This window comes from Plecotus auritus (genome assembly GCF_963455305.1).
Source record: "Plecotus auritus genome assembly, chromosome: 11".
Classification (NCBI taxonomy): domain Eukaryota; kingdom Metazoa; phylum Chordata; class Mammalia; order Chiroptera; family Vespertilionidae; genus Plecotus; species Plecotus auritus.
Window position 1 is genome coordinate 1,811,781 of NC_137777.1, and position 22,810 is coordinate 1,834,590.

General features: G+C 66.0%; 1 protein-coding gene across 2 annotated transcripts in view; it reads left to right on the plus strand.

The window, feature by feature from the left end:
• The window catches only part of AGO2 (argonaute RISC catalytic component 2), a 44,534-nt gene that overhangs the window by 13,404 nt on the left and 8,320 nt on the right, over positions 1-22,810 (plus strand). For both annotated transcript variants that reach the window (XM_080647047.1, XM_080647048.1), the window contains exons 2-12: positions 7,450-7,645; positions 12,956-13,076; positions 14,748-14,929; positions 15,358-15,494; positions 16,030-16,164; positions 16,666-16,753; positions 17,485-17,632; positions 18,067-18,186; positions 18,320-18,442; positions 19,778-19,911; positions 21,424-21,608. In XM_080647047.1, the coding sequence (XP_080503173.1) occupies positions 7,450-7,645; positions 12,956-13,076; positions 14,748-14,929; positions 15,358-15,494; positions 16,030-16,164; positions 16,666-16,753; positions 17,485-17,632; positions 18,067-18,186; positions 18,320-18,442; positions 19,778-19,911; positions 21,424-21,608 (1,569 nt within the window). The remainder of the gene's footprint in view (positions 1-7,449; positions 7,646-12,955; positions 13,077-14,747; positions 14,930-15,357; positions 15,495-16,029; positions 16,165-16,665; positions 16,754-17,484; positions 17,633-18,066; positions 18,187-18,319; positions 18,443-19,777; positions 19,912-21,423; positions 21,609-22,810) is intronic.

The following is a 22,810-nucleotide window of genomic DNA, read 5'->3' on the forward strand; positions in this document are numbered from 1 at the left end:
CCGCACCTCGTCCCGAGCCCGCACCTCGTCCCGAGCCAGGCCGCTGGGCCTGGGACACGCACCGGTGCGCCCACGCCCTTGTGCTGGGAGCCGGGTGCGCTCAGGGCTGCGTTCTCTTTTCCATGAAGAAAAGGTGGCCCGGCCGGCGCGGCTCAGGGGTTGAGCCTCGACCTATGACCCAGGAGGTCACGGTTCGATTCCCGGTTGGGGCACAGGCCCGGGTTGTGGGCTCCATCCCCAGTGGGGCGTGCAGGAGGCGGCCGGTCCATGACTCTCATCATTGATGTTTCTCTCTCTCCCCCCCCTCCCCCTCTCTCTCCCCCTCTCTCTCTCTCCCTCTCTCTCTCTGAAATCAATAAAATAGATTTTTCAAACAGTGCACGCTGGTGGGGCGCCTCCCTGGCGTGGCGTCCCCGCTCGCGCGAAGTGGGGGCACGTGTCCCGTGGCAACGACACTGGCGAGTGGAAGCCAGAGGGGGCGGGAATGAGGGGTCCCGCCACTTCAGAGGGACCCACCGTGCAGCCTGCGGGGAGGGGCAGACAGCGGAGCCGGGGCGCAGGGTGCAGGCAGCAGAGGCAAACGTGAGTCCTGTCCTGCGGGTCCGAGTTCTGTCCTGCGGGTCCGAGTTCTGTCCTGCGGGTCCGAGTTCTGTCCTGCGGGTCCAAGTTCTGTCCTGCGGGTCCGGCGGGCGCTCTGCACGGGAGGCCCGGGCCGTGGCTCTCGCCCGCATTTCAGGCCGGGTGTCTGCGCGGAGCGCGAGGGGCCCTGGGCAAGGACACGGTTTTCCTCCTGCCCTGCCCAGTGGGTGGCCCAGGCAGGTGGCCGGGCCCCGGCGGGCACCACAGGGACCTCGGGCCTGGCCCGTGGCTGCCCTGTGAGACCTGCCTGCGAGGTCTGGCTGGCTTCGGGAGCCTGGTAGACGCCGAGGGCACCACATCCTCGGTGAAAACGGCGGCTTCACGCGGCGCCTCGGGTTTGGCCCTGAGTCACTTGGCACCGAGCCGGCAGCACAGGCTTCTCCCGGGGCTGGTGTGGCTGCGAGGCTCCCGTCTTCCCCCCCCTTCCCCTCCCTCCCCCCTCCCCCCACACTCTGCCGGGGGACCTGCTCTAGTCTCCAAGTACACATGGACCCCACCTGGCCCCCCAGGACTCGGGCGGGCTCCGCGGAGCTTGCCCCTGGGACCCCGCCGCCGTGACGGCGTGGCCGGCCTGGAGGTGAGGCGCCTGGCTGTTTCTGGGCCTCGGGCGCGTGGCCCTGGGACACGGGGTGCAGCAGAGCGGCCTTCAACCTTGAAGGGAAATCCCATCACCACTGTTTACGGTGACAGTGCTTCTCGCTGCAGGTCACGGGGCGCTTCGGGCACCACCTCTCGAAGGGGTCGTGTTTCAGACGACGGGGTGTCGGGCTGAACCGTTTGAAAACCCGTCGCAGGCGGTTCCTGGAGGTGGAGCAGATAAAGAGGAACCGCACGAGGCCGTTATTTGTGTGTGATTAATCCTAAGCGTGTGTCATACACTTGCGCGCACCACGTGGCCCACCAGGAGGCTGACATATTTTTAGCCTGTTACTCATCCACCACGCACGCGGGGGAGGCATTTCCGCAGTGATGAGGGCCTCTGGGACCCCACAGTCGGGGGGGGGGGGGGTGCCAGGAACCAGGCTGACAGATTGGAGTTTCCCACCGAGTTTTTACCAAGAGAGGAAGGAGTGAGGGACTTACAGGAATCGTGGAGGTGGCACATTTCCGTCTCCAGAGACCAGCTCTGTGACCCCCGCCCCCCAGCCTGCCCCCACCCTGCGGGGAGCCTGCCCGGGCTCTGTCGGGCCTCCTCCCCGGCTCTCATTTTTCTCTTCTTTCCACAATGGGAGACGGACCGCACCTGCCCGGGCGGGCGAGGGGTGGAGTGACCAGCCTCCTGTCCGTTACCACGTGGAAACCCCTGGGCATTAGCTGGCTCTGCCCCTTCTGGGAAGCCCCGTGCCCGCTCTCCTCTGGGTGTTTTCATGGCCTCTCCCCTGACGGCCCCCAGGCCTGTCTCGGTGCTGCCCCCCAGCTCCCGCCTACAACCCCCCCCCTCCACACACACACACACACAGCCAACAGCCAGGCTCACAATCGCTGGCTCAGAGCAGGCAGGCGGGGGAGGGCGAGTCCCTGCACCCTCCCCTCCCTGTCTCCAGGGGGGCTCTGGCTCTGGCTCTGTCCTGTGGTTTAGTTCGTGGTGCGTGTACCTGCGGCCAGGACCTCTGTGTGCACTGGATGGTGCTGAAGGGCGGGGGCGGCGAGGCCTCCTGAGGTCCCAGGGCTGCGCCCGGCCAGCACCCGCAGGCCTGAACCTGCCTCAGGTGCTGAGGGTGGACATGGAGCGGTGGCCCCGGCTGGCCTGCGCGCCTGTCCCGTCCCGGGCAAGCTGCTCCCACCTGGGCAGCCGGGGGGGCACGCGGGCTCCTGCCCCCGAGCCGCCGGCGATGCTGCAGCCGCAGGAAGACGTCCGCTTTCTGCTTCCCGACTCGGCGCCCGCGGTGGGCGCGGTGTGAGGAGCAGGAGAGCCGTTGTCATGGCAGCCGGGACATCGTGAGCTCGCGGGGACGCGTTCCCAGGGCAGCCGCGGAGAGGCCGTCACGGGCCTGCGGCGGGCGCTGCTGTCTGCCACTGCCCCTCCGCGCGGCCAGGCACCGGGGGGCTGGGTGACAACCCCGCTTTCTCTGCTCAGAGATGAGGCCGCCCGGCCCCTCCGAGCCGGTGGAGGGGGGGGCCCTCGTCAGCCGTGGGCTCTGGGGGGCCCTTTGGGGAGAACGTTTTCAAGGCACAGACCGCCCCGCAGGATGAGGGCTGGTGCGGTTGGAGCGCCGTTACCAGCGCACAGGGACCGAGTGACAGAAACAGGCGCGTCCTTCGTGGCACAGGCGAGGGCCGCAGGTGCCGAGGGGCTGACGGTGCGGGAGCCGGACACCCTCAGTGCCGCCCTGCGCCTGCCGTGGCTCCTCGTCCGGCTCCTCCTGGAGGGAAGAGCGACGTGTCCCTTAGGGTCAGTCCAGGTTCACAGCCGCGAGCTCCCTGCGTGGCCGGCCGAGCCCCCACCAGGCTGTGCTTCTCCGGTCTCACCTGTGGGGCCGGCTCCTGGGCACCATGGCTATGGCCAGGCGCTTGGCCTGGGCACCCTGGTCCTGGGCCACCTGGTGACTGTGCCCTGGAAGCCAGACCAGCTGCCCAGGTGAAGCCACAGTGCGGGGAGGGGGGAGCACAGGGGGGCTGTGCGGGCTGGCCTGGCGGCAACCCGTGCACTCCACCTGCACCCGCCGGGTGTGAGGGGACCGGCACAGAGCCCTGGCGAGACCAGCACAGAGGTGGGGCTGGGGGGGCTGAGGCGTGGGGAGCATGCGAGCCCCACCCACACGCCCTTCCTGGGGAGCGGCTCCTGGCGAGTGGCTGCCACGCTGGGCCTGCCACGGTCTCAGCATCGGGTCTGTGCCGGGCCTCCTGGGTCCACGTGGGAGGGTTAGTGTGTCCGTGTGTCCTGGGCCACGGACTGCGCTGTGGGGTCCGAGTGACTCCCGTGAGGCCGAAACTGGGCTGCGCTTCAGCCCCGAAAGGTCTCCAGCTGGGCCCGGCCTGGCCCCGCCCTCCCCACCCCGTCCCCCGGCCACCCCATACCTGCCTGTCAGGTGCGGCTCCGCGGGTGGGCTGACCGGCAGCCCTTCCAGGCTCTGTCACTAGCCCACCCCTGGGGGTCCGGGGGCGGCCCAGCTGGGAAGCTCCCCCCCCCAAGACCTGGCAGCTGGCTCTCCGTGCCGCCGCCCCGGCCCGGCTGGGGGGTGAGCCTGAGCTGCCGGCCGGGGGGTGAGCCTGAGCTGCCGGCCGCCGGAGCTGAGTTGGGTTTGAGCCGAAGTCCCTGCAGGGAAGTGAGGCTGTCGGTCTGTCGCCGTGAGGGGCACCGAGGGACCGACGGCGGCCTCCCTGTCCCCACCCAGGGCACCCACCTGCAGGAGACCCTCTGCCCACCCCTCATTCTCTCGTCTCCTCGCTCTCCTGGCCCTGTGCCAGCTCTTCCCTGGCCCCTCCCGTCCTCGGGGGGTGCAGGCAGGGGGGTGCGTGGAGCTGTGGCCCCCGCCCTGCTCGGCGACCCTGAGAAGCCGGGTAGCTGCGCCCTGGGTGGGGGCGCCTCAGCACCCCATGACAAGCGCCCCAGCGTCTGTGAGAAACTTGGAGACTCTGGGCTGCGACCCACTTACGCACGGGAAGCCGGTGACTCATTCACTACGTTTCCCTTTCACTGGCAGACGCGGCTCTAAAAATGGAATTTGTTTAAAAGCTTTTTTTTTTTTTTAAAAGGGAGAGGGACCGAGAAAGAGTCATCAATGATGAGAGAGAATCGTCGATCGGCTGCCTCCTGCTCGCCCCCCACTGGGGATCGAGCCCGCAACCCGGGCCTGTGCCCTGAGCAGGAACCGTGACCTCCTGGTTCCTGGGTCCACGCTCAACCACCGAGCCAGGCGGGCTGGGCTAAGAGGGGGTTTTGGACGCGTGTACGGTGATGGCAGGCGGGCCAGCCAGCTCGCTGCGCCCCGGCACTGCTCTGTGCTCCGCTGGGACCCAGCCCTCGAGGTCGCTCTGGCCGGGAAGGCCGGGGGGCTGAGCGGGCCGCGGGGACCACTGGCCAGCGCCCCGTGGCCCCGTTCCTCAGGGGTTTCCTCAATGCAGAGCAGGACTAACGTTTACAGAAACGACAGGAAATCCACGCAGCGAAACCAGTGCCCCGTGGGCAGAGGATGGAGGGGCTGTGGGAGGCCTGGGGCCCGGGAGCCCCGGGGGACGCGGGGAGTCCTCAGTGCGGGGCGCGGCCGGGGCCAGGCGCCATGGACCCACGGTGGGTGGCGTCCCCTTGCTCGCTTGTGGTTTTGTGGGTCTTGTCAGAGGCGACGGGCCCCGAGGTCGAGGTGACCAAGGCGCCTGGCTTGTTCGGTGGCGTCACCCTGTGGTTTCTGACCTCCGCCCCGAGGGGGTGTGGGAGGCCTTGAGTCCCGCCTCCTTCGCGGCAAATTCCCGCCCCTCTCTGACTTCCCGAGGGGGCGCCTTGAACCACCCCCTCTGCCCGTGGATGCGCTGGGGACGCCCTGGTGTAGTCTTCGGCCTCGATGGCGCAGGCGGCAGCCAGGGGCGCGTGGCCTGGGGGGTCGAGAACATGCAGGCAGAGGCACCTGCTGGTGGGCTCCCCTCGCACCCCCCCCCCCCCCCGTCCTCCCGCCCCTCTCAGTGCTGCCGTTCGCAGAGGCTGGAAGGAGGGCCTCGCTGGTGTGGCTCAGTGGATAGAGCGTCGGCCTGCGGATTGAAGGGGCCCGGGTTCAGTTCCCGGTCAGCGCACATGCCTGGGTTGTGGGCTCCATCCCAGTGGGGGCGTGCAGGAGGCAGCCAGTCAGTGATTCTCCCTCATCACTGATGTTTCTCTCTCTCCCTCTCCCTTCCTCTCGGAAACTGATAAAGATAGATATATATTTAGAAGCTGGAAGGAGGTGTTACGTGTCGCTGTTGGAGTCTTTACGTTGCTCTAAGGAGCTCAGTAACCCAGCATGGTGGAAGCTTTCCTTGCGTCCCAGGGCACACCCTGTGGAAGGGATAGGTGTTGGGACGTAGGAAGAGCAGGCTCCCCGGAGGAATGGGCCCAGGCCTGACCTGTGTTGGTGGTCAGGTTTAGGTGAAGCCTTCAGGCCTGGCGGGGCGGGGCGGGGTGGTGCCGAGGGGCCTGGGTCTGGTGCCACTCTGTGGGCTCCGGGGCACGGTGGGGCCCTGGTGCAGGGTCAGGTGACCTGCTGGGCTTCCGAGAAGGGGACGCACCACAGCCACCTGCTGGCTGCCCCGGACACTCCTGGAAGGCGACGCGTGAGCACAGGGAGAGCCGTGCCTTTGCGAGTCCCTGTCCCTGGCGCCTGGCCCTGCACGGAGGGCGTGCTGTGCAGCCTGTGAACGTGTCATCTGTGCAGTCACGGCAGGGAGGGCCCGAGGCCTCCAGGCGGAGCTCCGGGAGGCCGGGAACCTGGGCGCCGCTCGTGTCCCAGGAGGAAACAGTCAACGCGAGGAAGCCCGGGCTGCCTGGTGAGGAGAGCCGCAGAGCGCGCTCCCGGGGCCGCGGGCGTGGAAGGCTCTGGGTCTCTTTAACGAGGAGGACTAAGAAGCCACAGACATCAGAGTGAAAATAAAAGCATTCTGTTATTGGGGGGAAATTTCCCTAAGATCACAGTTTTATTTTTAAAAATATATCTTTATTGATTTCAGAGAGGAAGGGCAGGAGAGAGAGAAACATCAATGAAGAGAGATTCATTGACCGGCTGCCTCCTGCACGCCCCCCACTGGGGATCGAGCCTGCAACCCGGGCCTGTGCCCTTGACCGGGTATCGAACCCGGGACCCCTCAGCCCGCAGGCTGGCGCTCTGTCCACTGAGCCAAATGGACGGGCTGCAAGCACAGCTCTGCCTGCACTAATGGAGTCACTGCACAGCTTAGATGGGGTGAAGTTCCTTCCTACTTCCTTCGGGGGGCGCACCCCTGTCCAGTCGGGGTGTGAATACGAGGGGACGCCGAGCAGTTCAGTGCCTTCAGCAAGGCGCTGGCTCGCTGTGGAGATGCTGCCTGGGGGGGGGGGGGCGCTGGTCTAGACGAGGGGTGCGGAGTCGCGGTTTCAGGGGCCAGAGAGACGTGCGGTGCAGGTGCCTGTGGGGTCCCGGCGTCGCTGGAGGAGCTGGCAGGTGCGGTGCTCGGTGGCCGCCGTGGAGGGCAGGCTCCGCGACTCACCTCTCCTCGCCTCTGAGCGTCGCGTCCTCGGGGGTAAGCGAGGGGGATCGGAGGGGCCTGCGCGCCTCCTGTGTGTCACATGCTCTCAGACCCTCGGAGATGCTCATGTTCCCCTGGGGAGCCAGGCGCCACAGGCTGGCACGCCTGCACTGGGCGGCGGGTGAGGGAGCCAGCGCGCCGAGGAGCTGACGGCCCGTCAGGACCGCCCTGTGCGGACCGTGGCGGGGCCCGGGGTCTTGGCCCTCGGGGGGGGAGGCCGGCCACGTGTGGGGACTTGGCTGCCTAGGTGTCGTTGGTTGGGGAGCGCGGGGGCGCCGGGCAGGTGACTCAGACACTCGGCCTGGAAGCAGCTGGGATCCCTGCAGGACACGGGCCGTGAGCACGGGCAGGGGGGCGGTGGCTGAGGGACAAGCAGATGGACGGTGACGAGGGTCGTGCAGGGACGAGGTGGGCAGGGTCTTGGTGGTGATGGCGGGAGGGGCTGTGGGTGCAGGGCTGTGGGCCATGAGCACTCGGCAGGGAAAAGGCAACATTTCAGGGGTTTGGGCAGAGCCGGGGGGGACCGGGGAGGGGGGCACTGGGCGCAGGGTCCGGGAGGGGGAGGAGGGCCCGGCCGCCGCCCGTCCCGTTCCTGCGTGACGTGACCTCTTTGCCTTGCAGTTCTCGCGCCTCCGGCGCCGCCGCCGCCCCCCATCCAAGGATATGCCTTCAAGCCGCCGCCCAGACCCGACTTCGGGACCTCGGGGAGAACAATCAAGTTACAGGCCAACTTCTTTGAAATGGACATTCCAAAAATTGACATCTATCACTATGAGCTGGACATCAAGCCAGAGAAATGCCCGCGGAGAGTGAACAGGTACCGTGTCCTCATGGCGGATCGCTCGGTCGGTCGGTCGGTCGGTCGATCGGTCGGTGTGAACTTTGCCGGCTGGTCAGCTCGGTCCTCAGCGGGGCCTCCCACACCCTCCCCGAAAGTTCCTTCCCGTCGCGTTGATTTTGTGAAAAGCGTTTTAGTATCGGGGTGCAGTCCCGCGCGTTTTGACAGATGCACACAGATGCCCACCCCCAGAGCGGTGCCCGCACCCTGACCGCTGGCCCTGCCCTCTGAGGTCGTGTGGACTGGCTTCCTCGTATTAGGAGTTTCTTGTTCTACTGCTCAGGACCATCTGACGTGAATATTTCATCATTTCATTCATTTATTTATTTATTGTTATTTTTCAATCCTCACTGAGGATATTTTCCCATTGATTTTAGAGAGAGTGGAAGAGCGGGGAGAGACAGAGAGACCTTGATGTGAGAAGACACATCGACTGGTTGTCTCCTGACGAGCCCCGGCCATGCCTGGGCCGATGAGGAACCTGCATCTGAGGCTCGTGCCCTTGACCAGAATCGAACCCGGGACCCTTGCTCCGCAGGCGGACGCGCTCCGCGGAGCCACACCCTCGTTAGCCACTCCTGTTCCCGTTAGAGGCTCGGGCGCCCGGCTTTGCACGAGGCTGCAGGGGACCTGCGTCAGTCTTGTCTGTGACCAGCACGTCGCGTTTCTCGGGGACGCACCACGAGGAGAGGGGTTGCGGGGCGCAGGGTGGGTGGGGGGTGGCCGTGTGGGAAACGACCAGCGGCCGCCAGAGCGCCGGCCACCTCCCGGCCCCGCTCCACGCCCTGTCGGCACGCGCTGGCCAGGCTGGTGTTCCCCGTTCTCGGGGCTGCTGGTCCCCGAGTTGGAGGGTTTGGTATCTTCTGGGCGCAGGTGGGGCTTGGGGTGCAGCACGGCCGGAGTTGGGCCGATGCACGTACGGTGTCTGCGGTGAGCAGGGCGTGCTCCGTCTCAGGCTCAGCTGGCCAAGTGTGAGGACGGTTCTCACGTGGTGAGCTCCCTAGGAACGTTGCCCGCCGGAGGTTACAAAGACCCCTCCCGGTTTATTTATTTTTTTACAAGGATGACAGTGTGGCTTGTGTATCGCGGTCTCGGTCCATCTTGGAATGATGGCGGTGTGCAGTGTGAGGCGAGGGTCTCTTACAGAACGTTCCTTCCGCACCGACTGGCCTGTCCCCTTGCGGGGAGTCGGGGGGAGTCGGTTTATGCTCATGAACTGCCGGAGCCCTGGGCGCTCTGTCACTGATTGCTCTGACCGGCAGTGGTTCCTGAGGTGCAGCTGAGGGTGTCGTTTTGTTTGTCCATCCGTGAGTTATGTTGTTGCTGTAAATGGTACTGTAACGTCTCATTTCTCTGGAAGGGGTGGGAGTGACTGCTAATTAGCATGGGGTTTTGGGGTGATGAGGGTGTTCAACACTTACATGGTGCTGATGGCTACCGGACTCTCTAATCTGCTAAAACCACCAAATTGTACGCTTTTAAACATGTTTTTATTGATTTCAGAGAGGAAGGGAGAGGGAGGGGGAGAGGGAGAGGGAAACATCAATGATGAGAGAGAACCATTGATGGGCTGCCTCCTGCACGTCCCCTCTAGGGGATCGAGCCCACAGCCTGGGCATGTGCCCTGACCAGGAATCAAACCGTGACCTCCTGGTTCCTGGGCGGATGCTCAACCCCTGAGCACGCCGGCCGGGCACCAATGTGATTTCTTTATCCGATATTAGGCGATTCAGTTTTCATTTCTTTCTGTATCCGTTTGGCAGTTGGTGTGTTTTAAGGCGTCTATCCCTTTCACATAAGTTGTTGGATTTGTGGGGGCTTGTGGTTTGTGTGTGAGTCCGGTCAGGACACTCGGCGCTGGCAGAGGGCCCGGAGGCGGCCCTTCCCGGGCCCCTGATGGTCCGGAGCAGTGGGTCCTATTGAGCAGCGCGCTTTTATGAAAACAGGTCTGCCTGAGGCTGTGTTACCTGCGGCAAAGCGGTTGGCGATGGTTGGCGATGATTAAAGCGGGGTGTCTTTCCCCCAGGCTGCCACGGTTCTCGTTAGTTATGCCCGTTGGGTTTGAAGGTTACCCACTAGAAATTCCCTCGAGTCAGACAGGAAGTAGCAAAGGCGGGCCCTGAGCGGCAGGCTCCTCGGTGGCCGCCACCAGCTGTGTCCCAGTGTGTCCCGCTGCCCCCAGGCGCGAGCCTAGGAGTTGCCGCCTGGTTAAGTGTGTGAGCGTCCGGGGTTTTTATTTTACTACTAGTGGCCCAGTGCATGAAATTCATACACATTAAAAGGGAATCAATTGGAGGAAATATTTTAATATTGCTATTGGCCCTTTCTCTGTAATAGAAGTGTCAGAGATGAAAGAAAAGTAGTAAAACGTATATGAAAACCTCCCTCCTGTCAGAGTCTGGGGCGCGCCACGGGACCCAGAGTCAAGTCGCCTCCCACCCACACGTACCTCGAAATCACACGAGACCCAGGCCCGGCCAGCCCCACCCCCGTCAAGCCCCACAGGGTGGGGGGCGCAGCCTCAGGTCCCCTGTCAAGCCCCACTGGGGCAGGGGGCACGGCCTCAGGTCCCCCAGCCCGGCCTCCGGTCCTCCGGCCCCGGCAGAAGGGTATGATGACCATTTGCGTGTTAGCTCTTTATTACCTAGGATTGATTCTGGTGCAGTTTGGCTAAGGCCCTGCCTCAGTTATAGTCAAAACGGTATGGGAAATGTGGGCGCGTTTGTGCTGACACCCGCCTGGGTGGTTCCTGCCACCTTTAGGGAACCTCCTCGCGGGGGACGGGCACCGGGCCCGGGTGAGTGGTGGGGAGGAGCCAGACCGGCGGTCAGCGGGGCTGCAGGTCAGCACCGGCCGAGGGAGGCTGAGGTTGGAATGGGCGGCCGCCGGCGAGGACTGGGTTCAGGCTGAGCTGTCCCCTGGGGGGAGGCTGCCAGGCCAGCTCCCCTCCCCTCCTCCCCCTCCCACACGGTGCTCCCTACAGGCAGTGTGCCCTGGAGACACCGAGTAGATCCCCCAGAGGCTGCGCCAAGGCCGAGAGAATGGTGCCACCACCAGGGGCGGCCGTGTCCCCGCCGGGGTGCCCGGCGGTAATGGTTGAGCGGAGTCCTCTTTGAACAGCTGTTCCCTGCGCCCCGTGGGCCTTCGCGGGGCCTCCTGCCCGCCGTCGGCGCGCTGGCAGCAGGCACAGTGCACGCTGTCGCCCGTGCACAGGCTCCAGTTTATTGCTTTGAGAACCAGGAGCCTCAGCCCGTCTCTCTCCTGCTGCTTCTGTCGCAAATGAAACGGCCACGGCCACGGCCACGGCCCACTGGGCTCCGAGTTCCGCCCCAGGTCCCCGTCGGGGAGTCCCGCCCAGCAGCCGCTGGCTGTCTCGGTGGCTGCAGCCCAGTGTCCTTTGTCGGGTGAGGGTTTTTGCTTGTTTCCCCCAGGCGGTGGCTTCCTTTTCCGTAAGTGAGGGTGTCTTCTGAGGGAAAGCGCTGGCTCGCTCTACGGTTCGGCTCGTTCCTTTTACAGCTGAGACGTACGTGCTGAGATATCTTGTCTACCCCAGCTTCTCGGAGAGTTCTCTCGTTTGCTTCCCTCCGGAAGGTCTATGGCTCCGGCTTTTACGGAAGTGTGTAATTTGTTACACACGATTACCTTCGTCGCTGTAAACCGACCTTTCATTCCTGGCGTCTGCCCAGCCTCGACACGTGTTGCTGGATTCCTTTTGTTAATACCTTGTTTCTACATCCGTGTTTATCAGTGAGATTGGCCCGCGATCACCTTGTCGATGTCGAGATAAAAGCTTTGCTGGCCTTGCCCCGCCGGGTGGCTCAGTGACTGAGCGTTGACCTATGAACCAGGAGGTCATGGTGTGATTCTGGTCAGGGCGCATGCCTAGGTTGCAGGCTCGATCCCAGTGTGGGGCGTGCAGGAGGCAGCCAGTGATGATTCTCTCTCCTCATCGGTGTGTCTGTCTCCCTCTCCCCTCCTCTCGGACGTCAGTAAAGTACATTTTAAAACAGTGGAAGTTTTGCTGGCCTCAGAGGATGGTTGGGGCGGCGCCCTCTCCATTGTTCACCTGAACTCGGGTTTGTGGGGTGACCTGTTCTCTGAATGTGGGTGGGACTCCCAGTGGAGCCACCTGACCTTGAGGCGACGTGATGTCTTGGCCATGAAGACGGGTGCCTTGAAGCTTGGGGAGCTGTGGCCAGGGTGGCACACGGGGGCGCAGGTGAGGTTGCACCCGGCCGCTGGTGGGGGGTGGGGGGGACGGGGCGGGCGTTGGGTGGAGGCCCTCGCTTGGCGCTGCCCCGGCTGCGGCCTCCGGGTGGTGTCGGAGGCCGGGAGGCCTGGTGCGTTCTCGGTGGCGCCATCAAGGAGATGCATGGAGAGCTCTGTCCGCCCCGGGCACTCCCGGGCATGGGTGTCTGGCAGGCCTGCTGGGTCCCTGTGATTGGCACAGTGCAAGGCCAGCTGGGCAAGGCTGGGCGGGCGGGCTGTCCACGTTTCCTGGGAAAGGAGTGGGTGCCTTTGATTCTGGCTTCCTGGCGGGGCGGGGCTGCCCGAGAGAAGCCCCGAGCAGAGCTGGGCTCAGGCCCCAGAGTGGGGCAGGCTTTAGGTCCTCCCCCGGCCCCTGACCCCTGACCCCTGACCCCTGCCCCTGCCCTCTGTCCTGCTTTCAGCATGCGCCTCTCCCTTTGCCACACCCGGGAGCTGGAGCTGCCGGTTCCTGATGGGGCAGAGCTTGGGGGCCTCCTGCCGGCCACTCGGCCACTCGCTATCCATCCTTCACATGTCTGCCTGGAGGACCTCAGGGTCAGGCAGGGGTCACGGCCGTTCCCGGCTGTACTTGGCTAGGCGCCGTGTGTGAGCGCGTCGGGTGGTCGGTGAGTTGAACTGAGGTGCCTCCCACCGCCCAGAGGTGCTGGCAGATGGGCCAGCGTGGCCCTGCTCCCCCTGCCCCCCCCCACGGCCGGGGTCGGGCCTCCGCTGGGCGTGGCTCCCACGTGGCCCCTGGGTGCCCTGGGTCCCGTGGCGGAGCAGCTCCTGTGAACCCGGGGGTCTGCTGCTGTAAGGCCGAGGACAGACAGCACCCACGTCAGGCGTCAGCGGACACCCGTGGGCGCTCGTGGCCCTGCAGGTGCGGGTGGCGCCTGGGCTGCTAGCCAAGCCGACTCGGGTCCGAGTGAAATCCAGGGCCCTTGTCCCGGGGCCGACCGAGAGGCCGCACCGGGGTAGCGCCGGGGCTCCTGCGCCTTCTCCGCCCTGACTGACACCCCCTCGAACCCTGTCCTGCTGCAGGGAGATCGTGGAGCACATGGTCCAGCACTTTAAGACCCAGATCTTCGGGGACCGGAAGCCCGTGTTCGACGGGAGGAAGAACCTCTACACGGCCATGCCCCTGCCCATCGGGCGGGAGAAGGTGAGTCCTGGCTGGGCCTGGGCCCCGCCCCCCGGGGAGCGCGCTGGCCGGTCAGGACGCCTCCCAGGGCCCGGGAGACAGGAGTTGAAGTCGCTGGGCTTTCCGACGTGAGACAGGCCCACGGGGGCAGGTGCCGCCAGCTGCTGCGGACGGGAGCCCGATTGCCCGTGTGTGTGTGTGTGTGTCCGTGTGTCCGTGGCAGTAAAACAGGCTGACTTACGCCTGTAGCCAGTGGTCCACCTGAAGTGACAGCCACGGAGGGTCCCGGGGAGGCCTGCGTGCTCGCAGCCGCCCTCTCCCGTCTGTGCCGGCTCCAGGGCGAGTGGCTGTTTAAAAAGTGTCCGGTTCCTGCTAGAAGCTGCTCAGGGCGTCGGGGGCTCGGAGAGCCGGCGGCTCGGACCCTCACGCACTTTAGGAGGAGGGGCCGCCCGGCTGACCGCACGGGCAGCCTCCTCAAACCCGTGCCCCGAGGGCGGCTCAGAGCCGAGGCCTCGCCTGCTGGCGGCGCGCACCCTGCAGGCTCGCAGCGTTGCTCTTGCAGCCTGGGGACCCCTGAGAAGACAGGGCTCCTGTCCCGTGGGGCCAGCGGGCCGGGCGGCGCCGGCTCTGGCGGGGCCGTGGCCCGATAAGAGGAGAGGCGATCGGCCAGGCCGCTCAGCGATAAGGCTCCGTGCTGCAGGCTGGTGGCTCCGATAGCACCGGGCACTGCCTGGCATGGGCGATGGCACCGATGTCCCCAGGGGGTGCCAGGGCCCTGCCCGCCAGCGCGGGAGGCACGCCCCTTGCAAACCAGCGTGCGGGGCGTTGGGAATTCATTGATGCAAAGCTTTGCGTTTAACCTGACACTTGTTTCGTTTGAAGTTGTGTGAGGGGAAGCCACACGAGCTTCCGCAGTCTCGTCTGCGTGCTTATCGCTGCGCCAGGGGGCTCAGGGGCCCCTTCCTTGTGGGGGGAGTCCCCACGCTGTTCAAACGGGAGGCGCGTCCCCGCAGAAGGTGACAGCACAGCTTGGGGTAAATTAGGTCGGATTCCTCTTTTTTTTTTTTTTTTTAAATATATTTTATTGATTTTTTACAGAGAGGAAGGGAGAGGGACAGAGAGTTAGAAACATCGATGAGAGAGAAACATCGATCAGCTGCCTCCCGCACACCTCCCACTGGGGATGTGCCCGCAACCAAGGTCCATGCCCTTGACCGGAATCGAACCCGGGACCCTTCAGTCCACAGGCCGACGCTCTATCCACTGAGCCACACCGGTTTTGGCAGGGATTCCTCTTTTAAAAAAAGCACATATTTATATTGGTTTCAGAGCGGAAGGGAGAGGGGGAGACACATCAATGGTTCCTAGGTCGACGCTCGCCACACGGCTGCTTGGGGAGGCTTTCTCTCCACGATTCAGTCCCTGCGGAGCTCCCTGCCTGTGGGCTCTGCGGGGGCCAGGACCCCAGCCTTCTCAGTTGGGACAGAACTCCCAGGGCCCCTGCAGGCCGCCCACCCCCTTTCTTTGCCGGGAGCAGCCTCAGCCTGTGCCCCTCTCTTCCTCTTCTTCCTCTTCCTCTTCCTCTTCCCGGGGACGCCCCCTCAGAGGAGCCCACCCGCCCCCCGGCCGAGCGTGACCCCTCTCTGACGTTGGGCGGAGGCCCGCGTGCTGACCTGCGCCCTGGGCCCCCAGGTGGAGCTGGAGGTCACGCTGCCGGGCGAGGGGAAGGACCGCATCTTCAAGGTGTCCATCAAGTGGGTGTCCTGCGTGAGCCTGCAGGCCCTGCACGATGCGCTTTCGGGGCGGCTGCCCAGCGTCCCCTTCGAGACGATCCAGGCCCTGGACGTGGTCATGAGGCACCTGCCGTCCATGAGGTGAGCCCGCCCGCGGGGGGGCCTGGGCCCTGGGCGGCGGCGCCCTGTCTGAGGGAGCGGGTCCTGGGTCCCGTGTGACGCCGTGTGCGTTTGTGTCGTGCGTCACAGCAGTGCTCACGGGACATTTTTCATGCAAAAGCGATTCCCGGGGATTCCTAGCCCGGCAGGGCCCCCCTCCCCGCACGGGGCGCAGCTGCGGTTTCCGCTCTGCGGGGCGTGAGCGCCGCCGTTTCACGGTCTTCCTGCGGCCTCATACTTGGGGCTTGTCCGTGGAATAGTGGCCCCGGAGGAGCCCGTCGGGGCTGCAGGGCCCGAGCGCGATCAGACCTCTGCTTTACTGTGCGGTCACGTCCCCCCCCCTCCCCCCGCCGCCGCCTGAACCCGCTGCGGGGGAGGAGGCGCAGCCCGGTCACCGGCTCTGGTTGCAGGTACACGCCCGTGGGCCGCTCCTTCTTCACCGCCTCCGAGGGCTGCTCCAACCCCCTGGGCGGCGGCCGGGAGGTGTGGTTCGGCTTCCATCAGTCCGTCCGCCCTTCTCTTTGGAAAATGATGCTAAACATTGATGGTGAGCAGGGCCCCTTCCACGTGGCTGGGTGGGGCTTGCTGGGGGCTGCGGCCTCGAAGGGCCGTGTGGCCAGCTCCCAGCGGCCTCTGCCGCCTCGGCCTGTGTCCCCTGGGGCGGTCGGCGTGGTCCTCGTGGAGAAGCCACCCGCAGGGCCGCGTCTAACAAGGTCCCAGCGGCCGCGGCCGGATCCCAGGGCAGCGTGGGGTTTTCTGGGGGGATGAGTGGACCCCCACTGCCTGTCCCCTTGTCTCCCTGTGATTCTCAGGCTGTGCCCCAGGGGTGTCACCTCAGAGAGGCCTGCTCCAGGAGGGGTCGGGAACCCAGCCTTCACGGGTGTGATGTTGGGGTGTCCGTCTCCGAGGGTGACGGTCGCCTCCAGCAGCCCCTCAGGGAGGATCGGGCCGCCCGTGACCAGGCATGAACCGCGGCTCCGCCCACCTCCAGGGCCCGAGGGTGGGCTGCGCGGTCAGTGAGGGCGCACCTGCCCGCGGCGGCGACCGGTCACGCCTCTGCCCGTCTCTCTTCCCGCCTCCAGTCTCGGCGACGGCATTTTACAAGGCGCAGCCCGTCATCGAGTTTGTTTGTGAAGTTTTGGATTTTAAAAGTATTGAAGAACAACAAAAACCTCTGACAGATTCCCAAAGGGTCAAGTTTACCAAAGAAATCAAAGGTGGGTGCCGGCCGGGGCTGGGGGGGTCACCCCGGGCGAGCGAGTGAGCAGCCGAGCGAGCCCACCTCTCGGCGGGGATGGCAGCGCCCTGCTCGACGGGGCGAGGGCGACCAGCGGCGTCCACCCCCGAGGTCAGGCCCAGCGGCCGCGCCCGGCTGTGCTCAGTGTCCTGCGGCCCTGCAGGCGGGCGCCCTGGTTCCGGGCGTCACCTCGCAGCCCCGCGCTGTCCCGCCCCCTCTGCCCGGGGCTCCTGGAGCGGCGACCAGGGCCCGGCGACCCGGCTCAGCCGTCGGCACCTGTGCTTGGCTGAGGCTGCTCCAAGGGCCCCGCGGCGCGGCTGCTACAAACAGCCGAGGAGGCACCGGACGCCGTGGTGGCCGAGGGCCCCAGGCTGAGCCCGCGCCCCCCCTTCTGGCCGTGGCCTGGGCCGTGCTGGGGCGGAGGCCTCCCCGTGGCGAGCCTGGCCAGGCTGCCCACCCTGAGGCGCTGCTCTGTCGCCAGGTCTGAAGGTGGAGATCACACACTGTGGGCAGATGAAGAGGAAGTACCGCGTCTGCAACGTGACCCGGCGGCCGGCCAGCAACCAAACGTAACCGCTCCCCCGCGCGTGTCCCGGTGGGAACAGGGACTCGGGGAAAAGCGATCCCATCGGTTTTGAAGTTAGCCCAGGGTTCCCAAACCTCCCGGTGGAAGGAACCCTGGGGGCTCCCCGGCCGAGCTCGGTGCTGAGCTGCTGGGAGCAGCGGGCTTCTCTCCCCTCGCGCCCCCCAGCTCTTGGGCGTGGCCCCGCCTTAGCGGTGAGCGGCCCTGGCTTCACTCACCAGCCGGATCCGGGGCCGTGCCGTGACGGCTGGGCCGCAGGGTCTCCTGGCTGGTGGGCGCTGGGCACGGGTCCCGCGCCGGCCCCACCCTGCACACCGCCTCTCTGCCCCTGCCACCCACACCGTGGCCGAGGGTGCCCGCAGACCCGGGAGGTGCAGGTCCGGCCGGCACCTGGAGCACGCGGCCGTGGACCACGTTCAGAGCCAGAGTGTGTGGCGCGGTCGGCTGGGAAGCCCCGGGCCGTTCCCTCTGGCTGGTCCTCGCTGGCGATTCCCCGCGTCCCCTGTGACGCGTGTGCTGTTGGGATCGCTGCGAGCAGGCACAGGCGTGCTTGTGTCACAGCTGCGGGAAGAGGGGAGGGCGGGCCTCGGGGCGGTCCAGGTGACCCGGGGGCGGGTGTGTGGTTGACCCTGGGCGGGGCCTTGACTGTGTGCCCCAAGCCCGGCCCTGAGGGCGCAGCCACCTCCTCCGCATCCCCACGCCCCTCCTTGTCCCCAGGTTCCCGCTGCAGCAGGAGAGCGGGCAGACGGTGGAGTGCACGGTGGCCCAGTACTTCAAGGACCGGCACAAGCTGGTCCTGCGCTACCCCCACCTCCCATGTTTACAAGTCGGACAGGAGCAGAAACACACCTACCTTCCCCTCGAGGCAAGCCCCCCCCCCCCGCCCCGCGTGTCCCCTGCGGGACCTCGTCACGCCTCGGTTTCCCCGTGAACCAGACGGGTGTGGAGCTGCTCGTGTGTGAAGATGGGAGCTGGTGCCACGTGCCCGCCGGCCCCGGCGCGGGGCAGACAGTGCCCGAGAATGAACGGTCTCTTCGCGGGTGGTTGGACAATTCCCTGCCTGGGAAGAGGCCCACGTGGGCGTGGTCCTAGCGCTTTTCTGTCGGAGGTTTTCACTCGGTCCTTGTGTACCCCCCCCGCCCGCCATCGAGGGCCGTGGCCGGAGGTGGACTTCGTGGCGGGCACGTGTCCCTGTGAGGACGGAGGCCGCACAGCCCGGCGCCGGGACAGCCGCCCACAGGGTCCGCGGGGCGGCCGTGCCCGCAGAGCCCTGCGCTGACGCCGCGTCTGTGCCTCCAGGTCTGCAACATCGTGGCGGGACAGAGATGCATAAAGAAGTTGACGGACAATCAGACCTCAACCATGATAAGAGCGACGGCCAGGTCGGCGCCCGATCGGCAGGAAGAGATTAGCAAGCTGGTGCGTGTCCGTCCGGGCGGCCTTGGGGGGGCGCCCTCGGGAAGCCAGTCCGTGCCGGCCCCCGGGCTTGGGACAGACACGGCTCCGGGGAGCAGCAGACCCCCTGACTCTGCCTGTTGCCCGCCTTTCCAAGATGAGAAGTGCGAGTTTTAACACCGATCCCTACGTCCGGGAGTTCGGAATCATGGTCAAAGATGAGATGACCGACGTGACCGGGCGGGTCCTGCAGCCGCCCTCCATCCTCTACGGGGGCCGGGTACGTGTGCGGGGCGGGGGCCGGGGTGTCCCCATCAGGGCGGGCGGCCCCACGGATGCAGCCCGGGGTGCAGGCGGAGAACTGAGCGAGGGGGCTGCACAGGGCCGTTTCCTTGGCTCTCTGAAGGGTTTTGGAATCCGCCTCCATCCTCCCGCGGTGACTGTGTCCACGGAGAGAGGCAGCCTGCCCTGGGCCGCACGCGCTCTCGGCGACGGGCTGCTTCCCGCGCCCTGTGCTGGGGGGGAGGGGGGGCGGGGGAGGCACCCAGGGGCAGCGGCCCGTCACCTGGGCGTCTCTTTGGGCTTGCCCCCCGACCCCCAGCTTTTATCAGTTCGAAGGAAAGGCGTCCTGACCACCGAGCCTACGGGGCTCATGGGTCCCCCTCCCTCCTCGTGGCTGGTCCCTTCAGGCGCACAGCCTGGGGGGCGGGGGCTGCGGTGAGCCCCGAGCTTGGAGGAAGGGCTCCGCTGGCCACGTGCCTTCGTACCGAGGGCGCGTTTGCTCGGAGGGAGTCCCCGCCCGCAAGGGGCAGCTTTGTGTGTAGGTCCTTTTCCTTTCGTACTTTTAACGTTTTAAAGCTCCGAAGGCAGCAGAGAAACTGTGGGGCGAGGTCTCCTTTCCCAGGGAGCACAGGTGATCCCTCCTCTGCGCGCCGCCCGGGATGGCCGCAGGGCTTCCCCCTCCTTGTGAGGAGGCGTATTATTCACTTTATTGTTAAGTGGTTTCAGAGAGGAAGGAAAGGGAGAGGCAGAAACACCGTGAGGAGAGAGAATCATTGATCAGCTGCCTCCTGCACGCCCCCCACTGCGGGGGTCGAGCCCTGCGCCTGGGCATGTGCCCCGACTGGGAATCGATGGGACCATGACCTCCTGGTTCATAGGTCGACACTGCGCCACGCTGGCCGGGCCGCAGATGGCGCAGTGAATATGCGCCTGCACCTTGCTTTTTCCCTTGGTGTTTCCTCTTGGAGCCCGTAGGGATCGCGGAGGTGGTTGCGTGTCTGTGTGACGTGCGTGGCATAGCGTCCCTGTCACTCAGCCACCATCCTCCATTCACCTCTTCATCCCTTCACCTACCCACCCACCCATCCATCCATTCACCCACCGCCTATCCCTCCACCCAGCCCGCCAGCCATCCTCCCACCATCTGTCCATCCATCCATCCACCCCCCGCAGCCCCCTGGACCCTGCAGAGGTGGGCAGCCAGAGGTGGGCGACACACAGATGCTGTCCTGAGCCTCAGGAGCCACCGTCTGGTCGGGGGACAGTGGCAAAGCCTCGGGGTAGAGGACTACGTTCCCCACTCTTCTCACTCTGACCGTCTTGCCATTTGCAGAATAAAGCGATTGCCACGCCTGTGCAAGGCGTCTGGGACATGCGGAACAAGCAGTTTCACACGGGCATTGAGATCAAGGTGTGGGCCATCGCCTGCTTCGCGCCCCAGCGCCAGTGCACCGAGGTCCATCTCAAGTAAGGCGCCCGCGGCAGGCGCAGGCGTGGGCTCGGGCGGGAGGGCCGGGGTGGGCAGCCTCTCCGGTCTCAGAGCTGCAGCCTGGCGGGGACAGGCCCCGCCCCACTGCTGGGCAGCACAGAAGAGATGAGAGAACAGCAAACGGGAGTAAGTGTGAAGAGGAGGTGAGAGAGGGAACTGGACTCGGTGAACTAAGCTTATTTTCTTTCTTTTTTAAAAAAATATATTTTTATTGATTTTTTTACAGAGAGGAAGGGAGCGGGATAGAGAGTTAGAAATATCGATCAGCTGCCTCCTTCACACCTCCCACTGGGGATGTGCCCGCAACCGAGGTACATGCCCTTGACCGGAATCGAACCCGGGACCCTTCAGTCGGCAGGCCGACGCTCTATCCACGGAGCCACACCGGTCAGGGCTGAGCTTATTTTAAAAAACACATTCGCTACATATGTCTGCGTGAGGGAGACGGAGAAAGTGAGGCCAGAGGAGGGCGAGATGGTCAGAGACGGGGCCTTGCTCCCTGGCAAGGGGAGGAACGGAGGTCGTCCGGGGCGACTGTCCTGGGGCAGGGGGTGTGCCCGGCAGCCCAGCGAGGGGTCACCCCTCCAGGGAGCCGGGCAACGCGGGCGGCCCAGCTGCACCGCCTTTGGGAGCGGCGCTGTGAGCCGCAGCGTCCTGCACGGCGGAGCTCCTTCCTGCCTCGCGTGGACGCGGGAGCGCCGAGGCCAAGGCCGGGGAGAGCAGCCAAGGACGGTTCCGCAGAGGAGCTGCCGCGGGGGCGGGGCTGTCGGAGAGGCTGCCTCGGCCCCACGCGCAGGCCAGCGGCCACCCCGAGAGCCCTCGGAGCCGAGCTGAGGCCCGCGTCTGGGCTGCCCCCCCCCCGGGGTCTGTCCTTGGCCCCTTCCTTCCCCTTCGCCTGGAGCCAGTGGGCCCGCGGTCAGTGCACGAGGCGCTCAGTGCAGACGCTAGCGCGTTTCCTTGTCGACACCGCCCGGCCGGGCTGCATGGGTGTCCTCAGCCTCTTGGTCGAAGGCGATGCTATTTTTGCTCCGGAGCTTAAAATAGAGGCCGGCCGTGTGCCCGCGCGGAGCCCCGGCCTGCTGGCGGCAGCTGCAGTGTCCTCTAGCTCCGCTCTTGTTTTTCCACGTCACGTCGTCCTGTCCGAGCTGTGCACACGGGGAGCGGTCCCTCCCACAGGGCTTGGCCTGCACGGCCTGAGCGGGCGGGGTGTCCCACAGAAGCGGGGCCGTGAGCACGGCGCCTCGTTACTCTGCACCGAGTGCCATGGCCGGGTGGGGGCAGCGTGGGGCCTGTTGGAAGTCTTCCGGTTTATTGGGGTGACTCCTCAGTGGCCTGTGGGTGCTCAGCACTGCACCTTTTCCGTGAGTGGATGCGCGGGCACGGCTCTGTCCAGGGCGGCGGCTTTGACCCCGACCTCCGGACACGGCGTTGGGTTGGGTCTGGACTCCAGCACGCGGGAGGCTCCGGGCCTGACGGACCCTCTCCTCCAGGTCCTTCACGGAGCAGCTCAGAAAGATCTCGAGGGACGCGGGGATGCCGATCCAGGGCCAGCCGTGCTTCTGCAAGTACGCCCAGGGCGCCGACAGCGTGGAGCCCATGTTCCGGCACCTGAAGAACACGTACACGGGCCTGCAGCTGGTGGTGGTCATCCTGCCGGGCAAGACCCCCGTCTACGGTAGGCGGGCGGCTGGGCAGGAGTGGCAGCTGCTCCCGAGGGAGCCCAGCACAGGATGGGGGTGCGGGCCCGGCTTGCCCTGTGGGGTCAGCCTGGTGGTAGCCCAGCACAGGATGGGGGTGCGGGTCCAGCTTGCCCTGTGGGGTCAACCTGGTGTTAGCCCAGCACAGGATGGGGGTGCGGGTCCGGCTTGCCATGTGGGGTCAGCCTGGTGTTAGCCCAGCACAGGATGGGGGTGCGGGTCCAGCTTGCCCTGTGCGGTCAGCCTGGTGTTAGCCCAGCACAGGATGGGGGTGCGGGTCCAGCTTGCCCTGTGGGGTCAACCTGGTGTTAGCCCAGCACAGGATGGGGGTGCGGGTCCGGCTTGCCCTGTGGGGTCAGCCTGGTGTTAGCCCAGCACAGGATGGGGGTGCGGGTCCGGCTTGCCCTGTGCGGTCAGCCTGGTGTTAGCCCAGCACAGGATGGGGGTGCGGGTCCAGCTTGCCCTGTGGGGTCAACCTGGTGTTAGCCCAGCACAGGATGGGGGTGCGGGTCCGGCTTGCCCTGTGGGGTCAACCTGGTGTTAGCCCAGCACAGGATGGGGGTGCGGGTCCGGCTTGCCCTGTGGGGTCAGCCTGGTGTTAGCCCAGCACAGGATGGGGGTGCGGGTCCGGCTTGCCCTGTGCGGTCAGCCTGGTGTTAGCCCAGCACAGGATGGGGGTGCGGGTCCAGCTTGCCCTGTGGGGTCAACCTGGTGTTAGCCCAGCACAGGATGGGGGTGCGGGTCCGGCTTGCCCTGTGCGGTCAGCCTGGTGTTAGCCCAGCACAGGATGGGGGTGCGGGTCCGGCTTGCCCTGTGCGGTCAGCCTGGTGTTAGCCCAGCACAGGATGGGGGTGCGGGTCCGGCTTGCCCTGTGCAGTCAGCCTGGTGGTAGCCGAGGACGCGCAGGCTTCCGGGGCGTTCCTGTTAACTCCTCAGTCCAGGCGCTGTGGGGGAGATGGCATTCCGCCGCCCCAGGAATGCCAGCCCCTGGCTTCCACCGGGCTCTGCCCGTCCCTCCTGCCCGAGGAGTGAGGGCGAGGCTGGCGCAGGTGGGCAGTGCCGGAGCCAGAACTTGAACCCAGAGGCTCTGACTTCCCTGCGCCCACCTGGCCCCTGTCTCCCAGGCGCGGGGTGGAGCCTGGGTGGGTGGGGGGGGGACGGGGCGGGCAGGCGAGAGGGA